At 57.7% G+C, this 13,694-nt stretch overlaps 1 protein-coding gene across 4 annotated transcripts in view; it reads right to left on the reverse strand.

Moving 5' to 3' along the window:
* Window positions 1–13,276, reverse strand: part of SEZ6 (seizure related 6 homolog) — a 45,778-nt gene extending 32,502 nt beyond the window's left edge. For all 4 annotated transcript variants that reach the window (XM_040455384.1, XM_040455383.1, XM_040455382.1 and 1 more), the window contains exon 1: window positions 13,039–13,276. In XM_040455384.1, the coding sequence (XP_040311318.1) occupies window positions 13,039–13,093 (55 nt within the window). In that variant the 5' untranslated portion in view covers window positions 13,094–13,276. The remainder of the gene's footprint in view (window positions 1–13,038) is intronic.
* Window positions 13,277–13,694: the final 418 nt, after the last annotated feature.

A 13,694-nucleotide genomic window follows, 5' to 3' on the forward strand; every position in this document is an offset into this window, starting at 1 on the left:
GATGCGTGGCAGTATCTGCTCCTCTTGTTTGAGTCTGGGGTTGGGCAGGGAGAGAAGCCATGGGACTTCTTTAGATTTTCCATAAAGGCTCAGGAGAATTGGCCTGTCATCACTTACCCCTTAGGGAGGATGAGTGCCACCCACTGATGATGTTGGCTTCCCAACCTTGGCTGAGCACTGGTGTTCTGAGTGGTGGGTGTTCAATGAGCAATTTGGGTAGCTCAGGCAGAGCCAATTTAGGAGGACTTTGTGGGTGGCAGAAAGCCAGGAATGCTTGGCCTCACGTGATTTGGCTCAGGATGGGATCAGGGTGTGTGAATGTCTCATGACAATGCCTGCTGTGTTTGTTGACTTGCCAGCAACCTCGCTGCTCAGTCAGGAGCACAGGGGGCAGAGAGCCTGGCCTGCCACTCCTCAAGGCTCTTGGGGCAGCCCCAGGGCAGCTTGAAGCCATGGCAGGGCGTCCATAGTTACTGGGTCAGGCATGGACCTCCTAGAGAGCTGCCTTCCACCCAGAGAAGCAGCTTTTCGTGCTTGGAATCAATATTTTCCACTTTACATATGGAGGAACTGAGGCTGAGAAGCAAAGTAAATCATCCTAGTGCATACAGGAAGGAAGTGGCAAATAAGGGGTTTGAACTGGGTCTGCCTGTTCCACAGCCTAGGCTCAAAATTTCTACCACACTGAGTTGCTGCTTCCTGTGAGCATGTGTGTGTGCCTGTATGAGCATGTGGGTCTGTGGGTATGCATGAACGTGTGCATGCAGGTCCAAACACATGCACAGGCCACAGGTCATTACCATTTGTCCTAGCTCACGGATGCCACACCCTGGAACCTGGCTTCATACAGTCCTCAAGCCCCGAAAGGCACTAACTCCCAGAAGGGATGTACTTCTCCCCAAGGTGGCTGCTATGCTCCCTCCTTTTCACTCTGCCCCTTCTTGGACTTTATCCTGGCCCTTTGCAGGGCCATGTGACCTGGACAGTCCCTCTGGCTCTGGGTATGTGGGAGGGAGGGGGACAGGGCTTTGGACTGTGGTGGGCCAGCTCTCTTCTCTTCTCCCTACTGCACTTTCCCTCCCTTGAGGCTGTGACCAGGGGCCCAGGGTAGAGGGAGCTCCCGGCTAACTGCCATGTTCTCTGCTTTCCAATTTAAAATCTAATATGGTCTCGCCACTGCAGAGCTGGGGGCTGGAGAGGTGATTAATGAGGCCTCTGCTACAGCGTCACCTGCTGCGTGCTCCACCTTCCCCTGCAGCCCTGCACTCCCTTCTCCTGTCTGCCTGCTGGTCCTGGGGACCTGGGGGCCCGAGATCTGCCTGCCCACAGTTCCCGCGGCTGGGCAAGAGGCACAGGAACTGGGGGTGGCCTTGGAACAGGGGCAGTAGAATTGACTCCCACCCCTGGGGCAGACTGGAGGCGTGGGAGGAGCAGCAGGGGTCCCGTTGGCATCAACTCCCTCATCAGACTGGTAACTAATTAATCTGCCATACTCCACCCCGATTATGCCAACTCAAAGGAATGTGTGGCCAGGGCGTGGAGAGGGACTTAGTCCTGAGCTGGGTGCTCAGGTCAGCCCTGCCCCAGCACTAATGCTCCAGTCGCCACCTTGTCAGCGGCAGGGGTGTATTTCTCTGAAAGAAAAACCTTGGGAATGTGAGCTGGGACAAGGAAGGCCGTAAAGGCAGGAACTACATTCTCCCTGGAGCCCGTACCAGGGCCAGCTTAGCCCAGCCCAGTGGTGAAGTTGGGGAACAGGAGTTGATCTAGGAAGGAGTAGCGATCCCCTCCATCCTCTGCCCCATCCAGCACGGACCATGGACAGTTCCTCCAAGGCTAGAAGCCAAGCAAGGCCGGGTCCTAGCCTCCCAGTGCCCCAGAGCAGGTATCTTCCTGAGTCTCAGACCAGCATTTCTGGGCTGCAGCCCCCTTCCAGCCCCCACCCTGAAGTTTAAAAGCCAACACCACTGAGGTTGCTCCCAGTGCCTGCGTCTGTCTGCCTCCGAGCTGAATTAACTTCACGGTAGCCCTAAGGTTCTTGGGTCTTTAAGTCAGATGAAGGGGCTTGTTCTGTGCACCACGGTCAAAGTTCCCTCCCTGACCTTGTGACTTTTGTCCTGTGGCTGCTGTTGTCAGCTGCATCTGAGGGGAGATGGATTGGGAGAGTTGGCTAAGGATGGGGGGCGTGGCGCTGAACCCAGACCCCCGGGCTGCCCTGGTCCTTAATGCTGATGTGGGCTCTGGGCACTCTGTGCCCAGGAAGTCACAGGAGTATCTGTTCTTAGCTGTGAAGGCTAAGAGGAGCCTGGTGAGGCCTTGTCAGAACCCTGACTCCAGCATTAACGTAGCTCTCCACTGATGGGCTGCATGACCTTGAACTTGTCTTTTTTGAAAAAAAATTTTTTTAACGTTTATTTATTTTTGAGACAGAGAGAGACAGAGCATGAACAGGGGAGGGTCAGTGAGAGGGAGACACAGCATCTGAAACAGGCTCCAGGCTCCGAGCTGTCAGCACAGAGCCTGACGCGGGGCTCAAACTCACGGACCGCGAGATCATGACCTGAGCCGAAGTCAGACGCTTAACCGACCGAGCCACCCAGGTGCCCCAAACTTGTCTTTTTTGAGTCGTTGGGTGGGTCGGATGGAGAGGCACAGCCCTGCCTTTATAGGTGGTGCCCAAGCTCAGGAGTTGATGGGAGCCTCTTGGACAGTGATAAACGTGGGGGCGGGGGGGCTGGCAGCGGGGGGGGGGGGGCACTGTGCTCTTTTGATTCACCACTTTCCTTCTGTGTGGCACTGGACCCCAGTCTCCAGTGTGGCACTGGACCTCCATCTGTCGGTCAGTATTTGCTGAGCACGTGGAGGGTTAGGCTGTGTCTGCGTGTGTGCATGTGTGCAAGTATGTATGTGCATGGGGGTGAGTATGAAAATGTGCACGTATGTGCACGTGGGGTTTGGGGGGTGGAGGTGTGAGAAAAGTACCCGGGGAGGGAAGTGGTATATTTGAGCGCCTCTGGCGTGCCAGGCTCTGCTGACCTATTCACCTATACTGTCTGACTAATTCTTCCCATCTAGGATGGGAACTAGGTCCCATCCCCAACTAGATCCCTGAACTAGGATCAGACAGCTGCAGGAAGTGGTCTGGCTGGGCCCTGGAAGTTCACCGGGGGCTACCCTTGTCCTGCTAAGCTCAAGAGACAGACAGAAGGACAGATATAGGCGCGAAGGGCCTCAGAAAGCAAGGGCATCCAGAGCCCAGAGGGTAGGTGCCCACTCTGAGGAAACCAGGGGTGCCTTCCTGCTTGGTCCTCCAGTTCATGCCCTTCGGACTGCTGTACGGTAGCCCCTTCTAGCGGGTGCTAGTTTCCAGAGCAGCTGGGACAGTGGTGGGGAGCCCCAAGAATCCAGAGGGCAACGAGCTCCGGTGGCCTTTGGTAGAGTTGAGACGCAGCAGGGGCCTGAAACATCTTTGGGAAGTGACAGTGCGGTACCAGAGGTACCTGGGGGGTCACGTCACCCAGGTGTGCTCCTTACACTGAGCTTCCCGACATTTTGAGCCCCTCTCTGACTCTCCAGCTCCTGTGGGGAAGACCTAGGAGCGCTAGCCTTGCTTCCAAACGGCTTGCGGAAGAGTCACTGGAGGCCTGGGCTCTGCTCTTAGGAACTTGGGGAGGAGGTGGGGAGAGGACAGCCTGGGACCTTCTCCAGGCCCCAGGCAGGCGGGATGGAGCCTAATATGCCCCAGGGCATGGGCCCTGCACCTATGGACCAGCCCAGGCACCCCTCGCCTCCACAGCCTCGTAGGACTGACAGGAGAGGGCCTTGCCCACCCAGCATTCCAGACGGTGGGGTTCCCCAGGCTCCGCCTGTCCTCCCCACTTCCCCGGCAAATCTGAGGGGGGGAGGGGGGGGGGTTCAGAGCTGCTAAAAATAGCAGCAGCAGCTCCAGCTACAAGTCTCCTTGAGGGGTCAGTGGAGCCCAAGATTGGGGAGGAAGGGAGCGGCAGGGCCTGCAGGGACCGGGAGACACCAGCCTCAGCTGGGCTCTGCTGTGCCTACACCCAGGGCCACAGTCCCAGGATGCAGGGATAGAAACGCACAGATACACAGGGACGTTCGGACACCCAGGGAAAGATGGACGAGCCAGGTAGAGATGCACACAGGCAGGGCTTTCTGCACATCTGGGGCTTTTTCTTCCCGAGACCCTCAGAAATACCAGATAGACTCAGCTGACAGTCCCCAACCCTTCAGGCTTCTCCCTTGTCCCAAGCTTGCTTTGACCTCCAAGGACCCTGCCAGGTTGGGTGTACGGAAGCTTTGAGTTGAGAGGGCTAAGTCCTCCTCCCCAGTCCCCTCTAGTCTCATCTGCTTGACGCCCAGGGAAGGGCCAGTGGCCAGCATCAGGGATACAGGTGCAACAGAGACCAGACTCAGGGCACCACCCAGGTGGCTGGAGCCTTAGGAGCACCCCCTCACCCTGAGCAGCAGGCCTCTTCCTAGCCTGGCTGGCAAGCCAAGAGGGGGCTGGGATGGAGGTGCTGGACCCGAGACGGCAGGGCTAGGGCTTTAGCAGGAAGTGAATGGGAAATGAGGGAGGGGGGACAAGGCGAGGCTGGATAAATAAATGCACTAATGACCTGTCTCAAGAAAGCCTTGTTTTGTCCCCGCTTCACCCCTTTGCCTGGAGATGCCAGAGGCTCTTCTGTCCTCAAAAGAAGGTGACTCTCTTTCCCCCATTTCCTCTAACTAGCCAGAAATTAGGGCCTCATGACAGGAAGGGGCTTGCCAGCTGCTGGACCAGATGTTTCAAATCACTAACACATCCCCTTGCTAGATGTAAATGATGTCTCAGGCAGTGTCCGTCAGAGCAGCAAGCAAGGGTGAGGCTCTTAGGAGCACCCTGACTCCAACCTTCATCCCTCTGCACCTGCTAGTCTCACCTTCCCGGTTAGACCTGGAGCACCAGCTGGTTCTCGATCCCCATCCCTGCCTCAACAGTCCAGCACTGGGCTCCTCCACTGACAATCTGAAAATCAGCCCCTCCCGGTGCTGGACACCTCTGGCTATTGGAGGAAGGACCACCAGCTCACCCCTAACTCAGGCGGGGCTTTTGGTCTCTTCCATCACCACCCTCTCTCTGATGCCCTTTGATCTCGATGCTGTTCAGTGAGAGGGGTGGGCCAGCCACCATGAATCCCGGAGGAAACTGAGGCAGAAGAAAGAGACACAACTTGTACAAGCCAGCAAGAGCCAGTACTGGATTTAAATCCTGGGGGTCCTGGCTCCCTGACGAGCACTCTTCTGATCATGTTCTTCCTCAGGGGATGCCCCCTCCTCCCTCAGGCACAAGTTGGCTCTCCACACTGCCAGATAGCCCCCCTCCCAGGCTCTGGGACTCCCTAGGCACCTGCTGGCTGATGGGACCCAGGCCAGACGCTCAGCAGGTGGCTGCTTGGGGGGACAAAGGAGCTGGTGCTCAGCTGCTGTGCTGGGAGTGAAGGAGGGAGAAGCTATGGGGGGTGGGGTGGAGGGATCTGGTCTAGGAGTGGAGAGAGGCAGGGTCTGCTTCTATGCCTTTAATAAGGAGCAAGCATGCAAAGGGGGGTGGTGGTGTAAAACAGCATGCAAATGAGCATCTGTGTGGAGGGGGTGCTCAGTGGTTCAGGCACTTTTCACAGGGGCTCTCCAGTTCTGTCCTTCCAGCCCAATGACCAGCTGGAAGGAGGATCCTGAGGGTGGAGAGAGGAGCCTGTGGGGAGGGGAGGAGTGGGGGACCAAGGGAGAGGCTGAGGTTGATGCCAGGGTGTCAGGATTCTGGCTGGGACCCAGGGAGGGGAGAGACCCACCGCTTGCATTCTGCAGCACATATACGACTTGTTGCCTGCAGCTGCCATGCTTGGGGGCTAGAGGACACCCAGACCCAGCAAAGATGGGAAGAGTTGTGCTGGAGAGCACCCTGATGGCCTGGCCCAAGGGTCTCAGAGGCTTACTGGGCCCTCAAAGACCAAAAGGTGCAAACCTTGTCTCAGAAGAGAAACTGACCCAGAGCAGTCCCTGGCTAGGAATCTCCTGCGCTTTCAAAGGCAGGTAGTTGGATCACATAGGTGCTGCTTGGCATCTTATTTGTATCTCATTTAATTAAAATCAGACGGTCCAGGTCTAACTGGGGAGGCAGCCATAGCTGGGCTTATTAAGAAGGCAACTCCCCCTCCAAACTGGGTTCCTACCTATCAAAGCACCTGATAGGGGCTGAATAGAGGGTTGTTGAGTGGAGAGTGGCTGGCTGGATGTCAAGCTAAGTTCCTAATGGGAGGTATTTCGTGTTTAGAGGACAGAGAGCACTCTGGACTGGATGATCGGGAAAAGAGGGGGTGGGAGAACTGAAACAAGCAGAGGGATACAGGATGGCATTTGGGGAATGGAAAAATGAGCAAAAATGGAGAGGTTGGCCCAAACAAGTTACGCACGGGGTCTAGGATCACCTAGCATTTTCACCCAGTCTCTCCATTGCTCCATTTCCCATGACCACTCAGTTTCTTCTCATCTCCTGGCAGAGTCCCTTGTCCCTGCGGGGCTCAGCCAGGACCTCCCACCCCCTCCCCTTCCCGCCAGTCTGCCTGCCAGCAAGGCTGCAGACTCTGCAGCTGGAAACCCGGATTGTTGTTGGAGAAGCGGCAGGTTTGTTTGCTCCAGAGCCCGCCGAGAAATCTCAACAATCAATGGCCAACAACACTGCTGGCGGCTGCAGCATCGATCTCCCCTCCCAGGGCTGGCAGCTGGGTGGCAGGTGGGCAGGTGGAGGGAAGCTGGCACCCAGCTCTGTCTAGGAGCTGAGCTTCAAGCAAGTTTGGGCTTTTCTGTCCTGGGGCCGGGGTGGGTGGGTGGGGGCTGGACCTGGGAGGGGGTTGTGCTGGGCCTTGGCAGGGGCCGATGGGGTAGGGAGGGGCAGCCCAGAGGCCAAGACAGGGACCACACGTCTTCTCATCCACGAAGGCCCCCAAAGGGTGGAAGAATGAGTCACTCAAGGTCACTGACCTCTGGGCCAAGACTTCAAGACTCACTTGACTCCCAGCCTCAGGCTCTATCCTGGTCTCCCAAGTGTCAGAATCTTTTATTCCTTGCCACTAAGAACTGAGCAAGATAAAACATCCCTAATCTACAGCAGCAAGGACTGAGGGTAGACATCAAGAAGATAAGCTACCGTCATTATCAGAAATGTGCAAGGAGAAAGTTAGGGGCCATTTGTGGGTCTGACAACATGGACTTGAACTTGGCCTATAACATGCAGATAGTAGCTTCTATCTAGAGATGGTATGAGGACTAAATGAGCTAAGGTATATAAAGCACTTAGTACAGTGCCTGGCCTGTACTAAGAAATGTGCCTGAGAAATGTTTGCTGTTATTGTTGTTGCTATTATTATTGTTGTTGTTGTCATGATGATGGTGGTGACAGCGATAGTCTCCTGGTTCCCATGGGCCTGTACTAAAGCTTGGCCTCAGGCTGGGGGAGCGGACACAATGCTGGCTACACCCAGGTTTTGCAAAATAGGTAGGCACTTTGGAGTAGCCCTGCTATTTATTGGCTGTGAAGTCCAGGGTCACTGACTTAACCTCTCTGAAACTCAGTTTTCCCATCTGTAAAGTGGGAATAACTAGTCTCTCGTATTAAATAGAAAAAGTATGTGAAAGGCTGGGTCTGAAGGTTCTGGGCCAGGCCTCCCACCTCAATACATAATTATGAAATGAACGAATGAATTGTGGGTGGATGTACTCCAGGGATCGTTCTTTCAGGAGATGTGAAATCTTCGTGGATATGAATTATTGTGGTCTTGGGTGACTCCAAGGCCCCCACTTTTCCATTCAAGGACACGCTGGGCTCGGAGCTGCTCCCAAGGTTTCCTGTTGGCCCCTCTGAGCTTCGTGAGGATGTCTGAAGCTGAGATGGCTGAGACGCTATGGTGAGAAGCCAGATGACATGTGGTGACCCCTCCCTTAACTTCAGTCCTTAATTTCATACGGGGCACCCCTGTCAGCCGGCAGAGGAGGTGGGTAGGTGCTGAGGGAGGGAGTCAAGAAGACTGGGCTCTGGGCTTCACTCTCTCCCTGTCTACTGTGCAACTCTCATGAATTTATTCAACATGTATTTCATGTCTGTCATGTGCTAGGCACTGTGCCACCGGGGACACAAGCAGCGGTGGCATGAAGGGGTGGCTGGAGAGAGGCTTTAGCCCGCTCAGAATGGCCATCAGCATCCCACCCCCAAGCCACCTCAGGCTGACGACGTGACAGCATAATTTGTGGAAGGAAAAAACTCAGTAAAGGCTATAATTTACAGTTGGGGTAATTGGCCAACTGTTAGGAAAAGGAAAAAATCCTAACATACAATCTATGTAAAAATAGTGTGCTTGCTACGCAAAGCAGTCTCAGCTGCCAAGCACCCACCTCTCCTTTCTGACCCTAAGTTTCTTCCAAATAGGAATTCTGGAATCGCCCCAAGATAGTGGGGCTGAGCAAAACAGACTCGGTTGCTTCCTTTCTGAGTTCGGTCTTGCTCCCGGAGAGAGACATCAAGCAGCCAGGCACTCGTGACCCAACAAGATGGGTACCTTGGTGGGGGAAACCAGGGGATGGTGGGAGGCCAAAAGAGTCCCCAGGCCCAGGCTGGAGTTCAGGTGAGGCTTCCCCTGAGAAACCATATCATCGTAGATGCTCCGTAAATACTAAGTCCCGAAGAATTGTATGAGGTGCTAACTAAGGCAAGACCCAAAGCATGAGATGGAGTGAGTCAGAGTGGCCCAGGAGGAGAAAAGAATTTCAGGCAGAAGGAATGGGAAGAGCCCAGCAGCTGTTGAGAACATGGATAGTTTGGGGGAATTGATTGGTCTGGCTGGGTGAGTGGACTTCCTGGACCTGGTGCTTCCTGCTGGAATGAGTCTGGAAGGGGCCTTGAAGACCTCCTAGCGCCTTTCCCCTACCTCCCTGAGAGCCGAGCATGGCTAGCAGCATTGTCTCTCCCTACTCCCCAGGCTCTTAGTTATAGATCTTGGCTCTTTCTCCCTGAGAGCAGGCCAGTAGGCTGGGGACCCAGAAATCTCCATGACTTGGCAAGCCCTTGGAGGCCCGGATATGCTCCCAGGCTTTGCAACCATCAGTTTGGTGCAACTTTACATTGAATGCTCCAGAGAGTGGAGACTCAGAGGCATGCCTGAGGCCACACAGGGGGCCTGGGCTCTTAACCATCGGGGCTGAGAGGTTCCTTCACTAAAGTAACCTCTACCTACAGGCCCTTTTTCACATCTTCTTTCTTGTTTGGGGGGGGCGGGTGCCCGGCTCTGACACTTCTGCCCAGGCGGGGGCGCAACATCCCCGAGCTGAGACCAGCCAGCAAACGGGGCCAGAATGGGCTAGGAGGGATGGGGACAAGGAGGGTGGGGGCAGGCTGGAGGGCTTGGACACTGTGTCTGGGTAGAGGGAGGGACTAATGAAGAAGACTTTCTGAATTCCTCCCACCATTCAGGCAGCCAGGGTGGGAGGGGTGCAAAAGCTCTAATTAAGCCCAGTTTCTAATTAAGCCCTGCCCCTGTGTCGCCTCACTCCCCATTATTGTCCCCAAGGCATTTTAAGCTGCCACCCTGCTGAGGAGGCTGGGACCGCCGCCAAGCCTGCCAAGCCTGATGAGCTTAGACCCATGAGGGGCAAGAAGCCAACCCAGACTTCCCCTCCAGTCCATGGCAATCTCCGGGTCCTCTAGTCTCCTCGGAAGCCTAGGGGAGCCTCTTGTCTACCATTCTACCTCTGGGGCTCTGAGTGAAATCTAGACTGCCTCCCATGGGGCCTTATCCCCAGCAGCCACTTCCTAACCCCGAAGTGCCAGGCTTGGGGGGCAGGGAGCAGGGCCTGGCTTGGGCATCGCTGCAGCCCCCAGACTCTGGAAGGTACAGTTAGAATCCTGCGCCTACCACAGAGTCTGCAGGAAGCAGCAATTACCATTTTAGGTTAAGGCAGCCCTGTTTGTTAACCCTTTCAAGACTGGGGCTCCTGGAGGCCAAGCCCTCCTCCTTCCCTGCTTCCTCCTCCAAACCTTGCCTCCCAGACACCATCCCCTAGTTCTTGGCAGAGAGAGAATCGGTCCCCTCCCTCTTCCTACCACACACTCCATCAGAGTTTAGAGATGGGAAGCATTGGGTCCAAGGTCACACAGCCAGGGAGGCAGCCTCTGTCCCTGGAGACCCAACCCTACCCCCAGTCTGTGCCATTTCCACCTTTGCAATCTCCCCAGGCCACATTCACACACGCAGAGTTTAATTAACTTTATTGATATTCAGAAATTAGGAGAATGACTAAAGGTAATTGCTCATTAAAAATCATTAAACTGACACAGCAGGCCCAGGCACAAGCCATCCCTCCCGAACTGCCTTCCTCCCCCACAGTATCGGGATCGCTGGGGCACCCACCTTTGGTCAGGAAGATCACAGTGGCCCACAGCACCCCTCAAGCCAGAGGCCATTCTCGCTGTACCTGCCCCCAACCCCGCAGCTGTGGGGGTTGGGGGGATAGGGGTTGAGCCAGGCCCATCAAGATCTCACCCTTCCCTGCACCCCACTTCCTCAGCCTCTGACCTCCAGGGCCTTTGGCTGCTCCTGGGCTGTTCCCAGCTGCATCTCTCAGGGCCTGACTAGAGCTGTGTCCCTCAACCTCTGTGTGAGCAATGCCCTGGGGGGTCAGTCTCCAGGCCACAAGGTTTGGTGCTGCCGCCACCTGCTGCCACCTGGCTTGCGAAGTCTCACAGCCCGAGGCCTTTACTGCTCCAGGTCTGCCTTCTTATGGCTAGAGCCCCCCCCCCCCCATCCCCCCAGGAACTCTGAGATGGCCGAATACACTGCTTCTCAATGAGACAACTCAGTGCCCAACAACCAGAACCTCGAAGCCCCATTGAGATGGAGGGACACGACAGGGCTTGTCCTGTTTCGGGTCCTCTTTCCTCAGGCCTGGCCCTGCAGGGCTGTTCCCCCTCCTTCCTGGGAGAGCGAAAATAAAGTCTTCCCCAGCAGGTGACTCTTACCCCACATACTCCTTGGGCAGATGGCCCCACGGGCATTGGAGAGGTCCAGGTGGGTCAGGAAGGGACCCTGGCCAGGGGCACACAGACTTGCGGCCACAGAGTGGACAGATTCCTCCCAACACTTGCACCCATACCCTCAGTGGGATCCCCCAACTCTCAGCCACACCAGCCATCCTCCTGGAGACCCGCAGTCTCACTCCAGCCCTGCAGGGAGCTCTCTGGCAGAGGCAGCACCACGCACTAGCGGCCTCACACACTCCTCACACCCACTCACTTGCTGAACCCTCACCCAACGTCCAGACCTCCTGAGGTGCAGACATTCATGGACCCGCCATTCCAGACACCCCGGGCCCTGATTCACACGTTCACACTCAGACCCACACACCCACACACCAGGCTTCAGACAAAGGCACTAAGCCCCAGGGGAGATGTCCAGAGCGAGATGTGTCCAGACCCCAACCAAGACAGGTTCCCAACTCCCAGGACATCCTCGGATGGCGGGGCCAGGATGCAGGCTTCTCCCCTCCTCTCACTGCCCCTGGCAGGGTGGGGTTTTCAGGACTCCCTCCTCCTCCCCCCGCCCCCCCCCCCCAACATGAACACTAGGTTCTTAGTTCCCGGCGCCAAGGGAGGGCCAGGCGTGGGCAGCCAGGGGGCGGGGCAAGGACGCCAGACCCCGTGTGACCCAAGCCAGAGTCTCAGAGAGCAGCTTCCGCGTCGCTGGGGACGCAGAGAGCAGAAAACTGGCGTCCAGGGGCCCAGCCTGGTCCCGGCTCGGCTGCCCTGACCTCCGACGTGGTCTGGAAAGAGGCAACGAGGTTAAAACCTGCCACCTTCTCCCCACTCCATATCAGAGGCGACGAACCATATACTTTGAGGGACGGTGGGTCCCAACTCCAAGCAAGGTCCTGGCGACCCCACCAGCCAACCGGCTGCAGTGGAAGAAAGACCTGGACGTCGGTAGCTTTGATGAATGTTTGTTTAAGCCGGGTGGCAGGTCTCCTCGGGACTTGAAAACCTTCCTTCCCCTAGGCACAGAGCCCTCATCCTCTCCCCAACACTCCCTTGCTGCTCACTCCAGGGCCAACCTTCCCACCCGGGACCAATGAAGTTGGGGACCGGACTGCGAGCAGAGGGGGACCGGGGGCAGCAGGGTGGGGTGCCGGTCCTCCCGCGACGAGTCTGCGGCCATGGGGTGGGCGGGGGCTAAGCAGGACCGCAGGCCTGGGAGGAAGACCTCTGGGAGTGTGCAAGGGGAGAGTGCAAGAAAGGACTTCGAGGAGGGCAGAGTCTCTAGCCCGGGACCTCAGCTGCTGCAGCCCAGGTCAGAGCGAGTAGCCGAATATGGGGCCCCGGACCCCCCGAGTTTCTCCCTGGAATTGTACTCTAGATTCCGACTCCAGCGCGGCAGCGCCAAGGTGGAGGGAGGTGAACGACGTCCCAACCGGGGGTCCGGCCGCCATCCGGCTCCGTCCCTCCGCAGTGAGGACGTAAGGTGCCCCGGAACGGGCAGCAAAGTCGAGCGAAGTTTGGCGGGCAGCAGGGAAGGCGGGACCGCGGGCGGCCGGCAGGACCAACGGGACTCACCGCCCCTTGCCCTCTCCCCCTTCCTGCACGCGCCCCGGCGCTGCTAGACGCCTGGAGAGCGGCGAGGTAGCGGGCGGGTGAGCGCGTGAGTGTGTGCGGGAAGGGGGTGGCGTGATGAATTGCAGCAGAGAAATCCCATTAGATCCGGGGAGATGATTAAAGGCGAGGTCTTGGCCGGGCGCGAATGGCGGGAGCCGCGGCAGCTTCCCGCCGGTGGAGCCCGTGCCCCGCCCGGCTCGGCCGGCGCGGGGGCCAGCGCAGCCGGCGGAGCGCGGTGCTTGCGCTGGGCAGCCAGATGCGCGGAGCTGGGCGGCGGTACGGTCCTCTCTTCCCACCCTCGGGAACCCGCCCCCGCCCCTGTCCTGCCACCGGACGCCGGGGTCCCTTACCGTGAGCCAGGAGCGCCAGCAGCGAGGGAAGGAGCAGCAGGGCTACTGAGGGCATGGTGCTGGTTGCGGCCGCGCCCCGGGTCGGAGCTACGGTGGGGAAGCTGGGGGCTCGGCGGGGCGTAGGCGCGGGGGACAGAGCGGGGTCTTGCCGGGTAGAAGGAGCGGGGCCGCCGCCGCCGCCGCCGCCAGCGCCTGACAGAATCAGCACCACGGCCAGCGCCTGGCGTCGGCGCCGGGGATCGCCGCGCGGGGCTGGGGGCGGGGGCGCGGGAGGAGCGGTTTACCGTAAAGTCTCAAGCAAAGGCGCAGAGGACCCGGCGGCGGGAGCACAGGCTCCCGCGCCGCCGCCAGCTCTGGGGAAGAACTACCCTGCTAATGTGGGCACACGGCCCCCTCCCTTCCGCGCTGCCCACGCCCAGACAAGCCTGCCACCCTCTCCCCTATTAGCAGCCTGCCAAGGAGGTGGGGTTCCCACCTGATTCTCTATGAGAGAGCAACCCCCTCTCCACCTCACTCCACCCCATCCTGGTACCTGAGGGCGCCAAGGGTGACCTAGGAAGACATCCTCGAGTGAGGCAGCTGGTGAGACCCGTGTGCCCTTGTAGCAGCTCCGTCTTGGGCTGATAATGAAGATGGCTTTTGAGCGTACAAAGGAC

This window comes from Herpailurus yagouaroundi, unplaced genomic scaffold (assembly GCF_014898765.1).
Source record: "Herpailurus yagouaroundi ecotype Mexico unplaced genomic scaffold, PumYag 215, whole genome shotgun sequence".
Classification (NCBI taxonomy): Eukaryota; Metazoa; Chordata; class Mammalia; order Carnivora; family Felidae; genus Herpailurus; species Herpailurus yagouaroundi.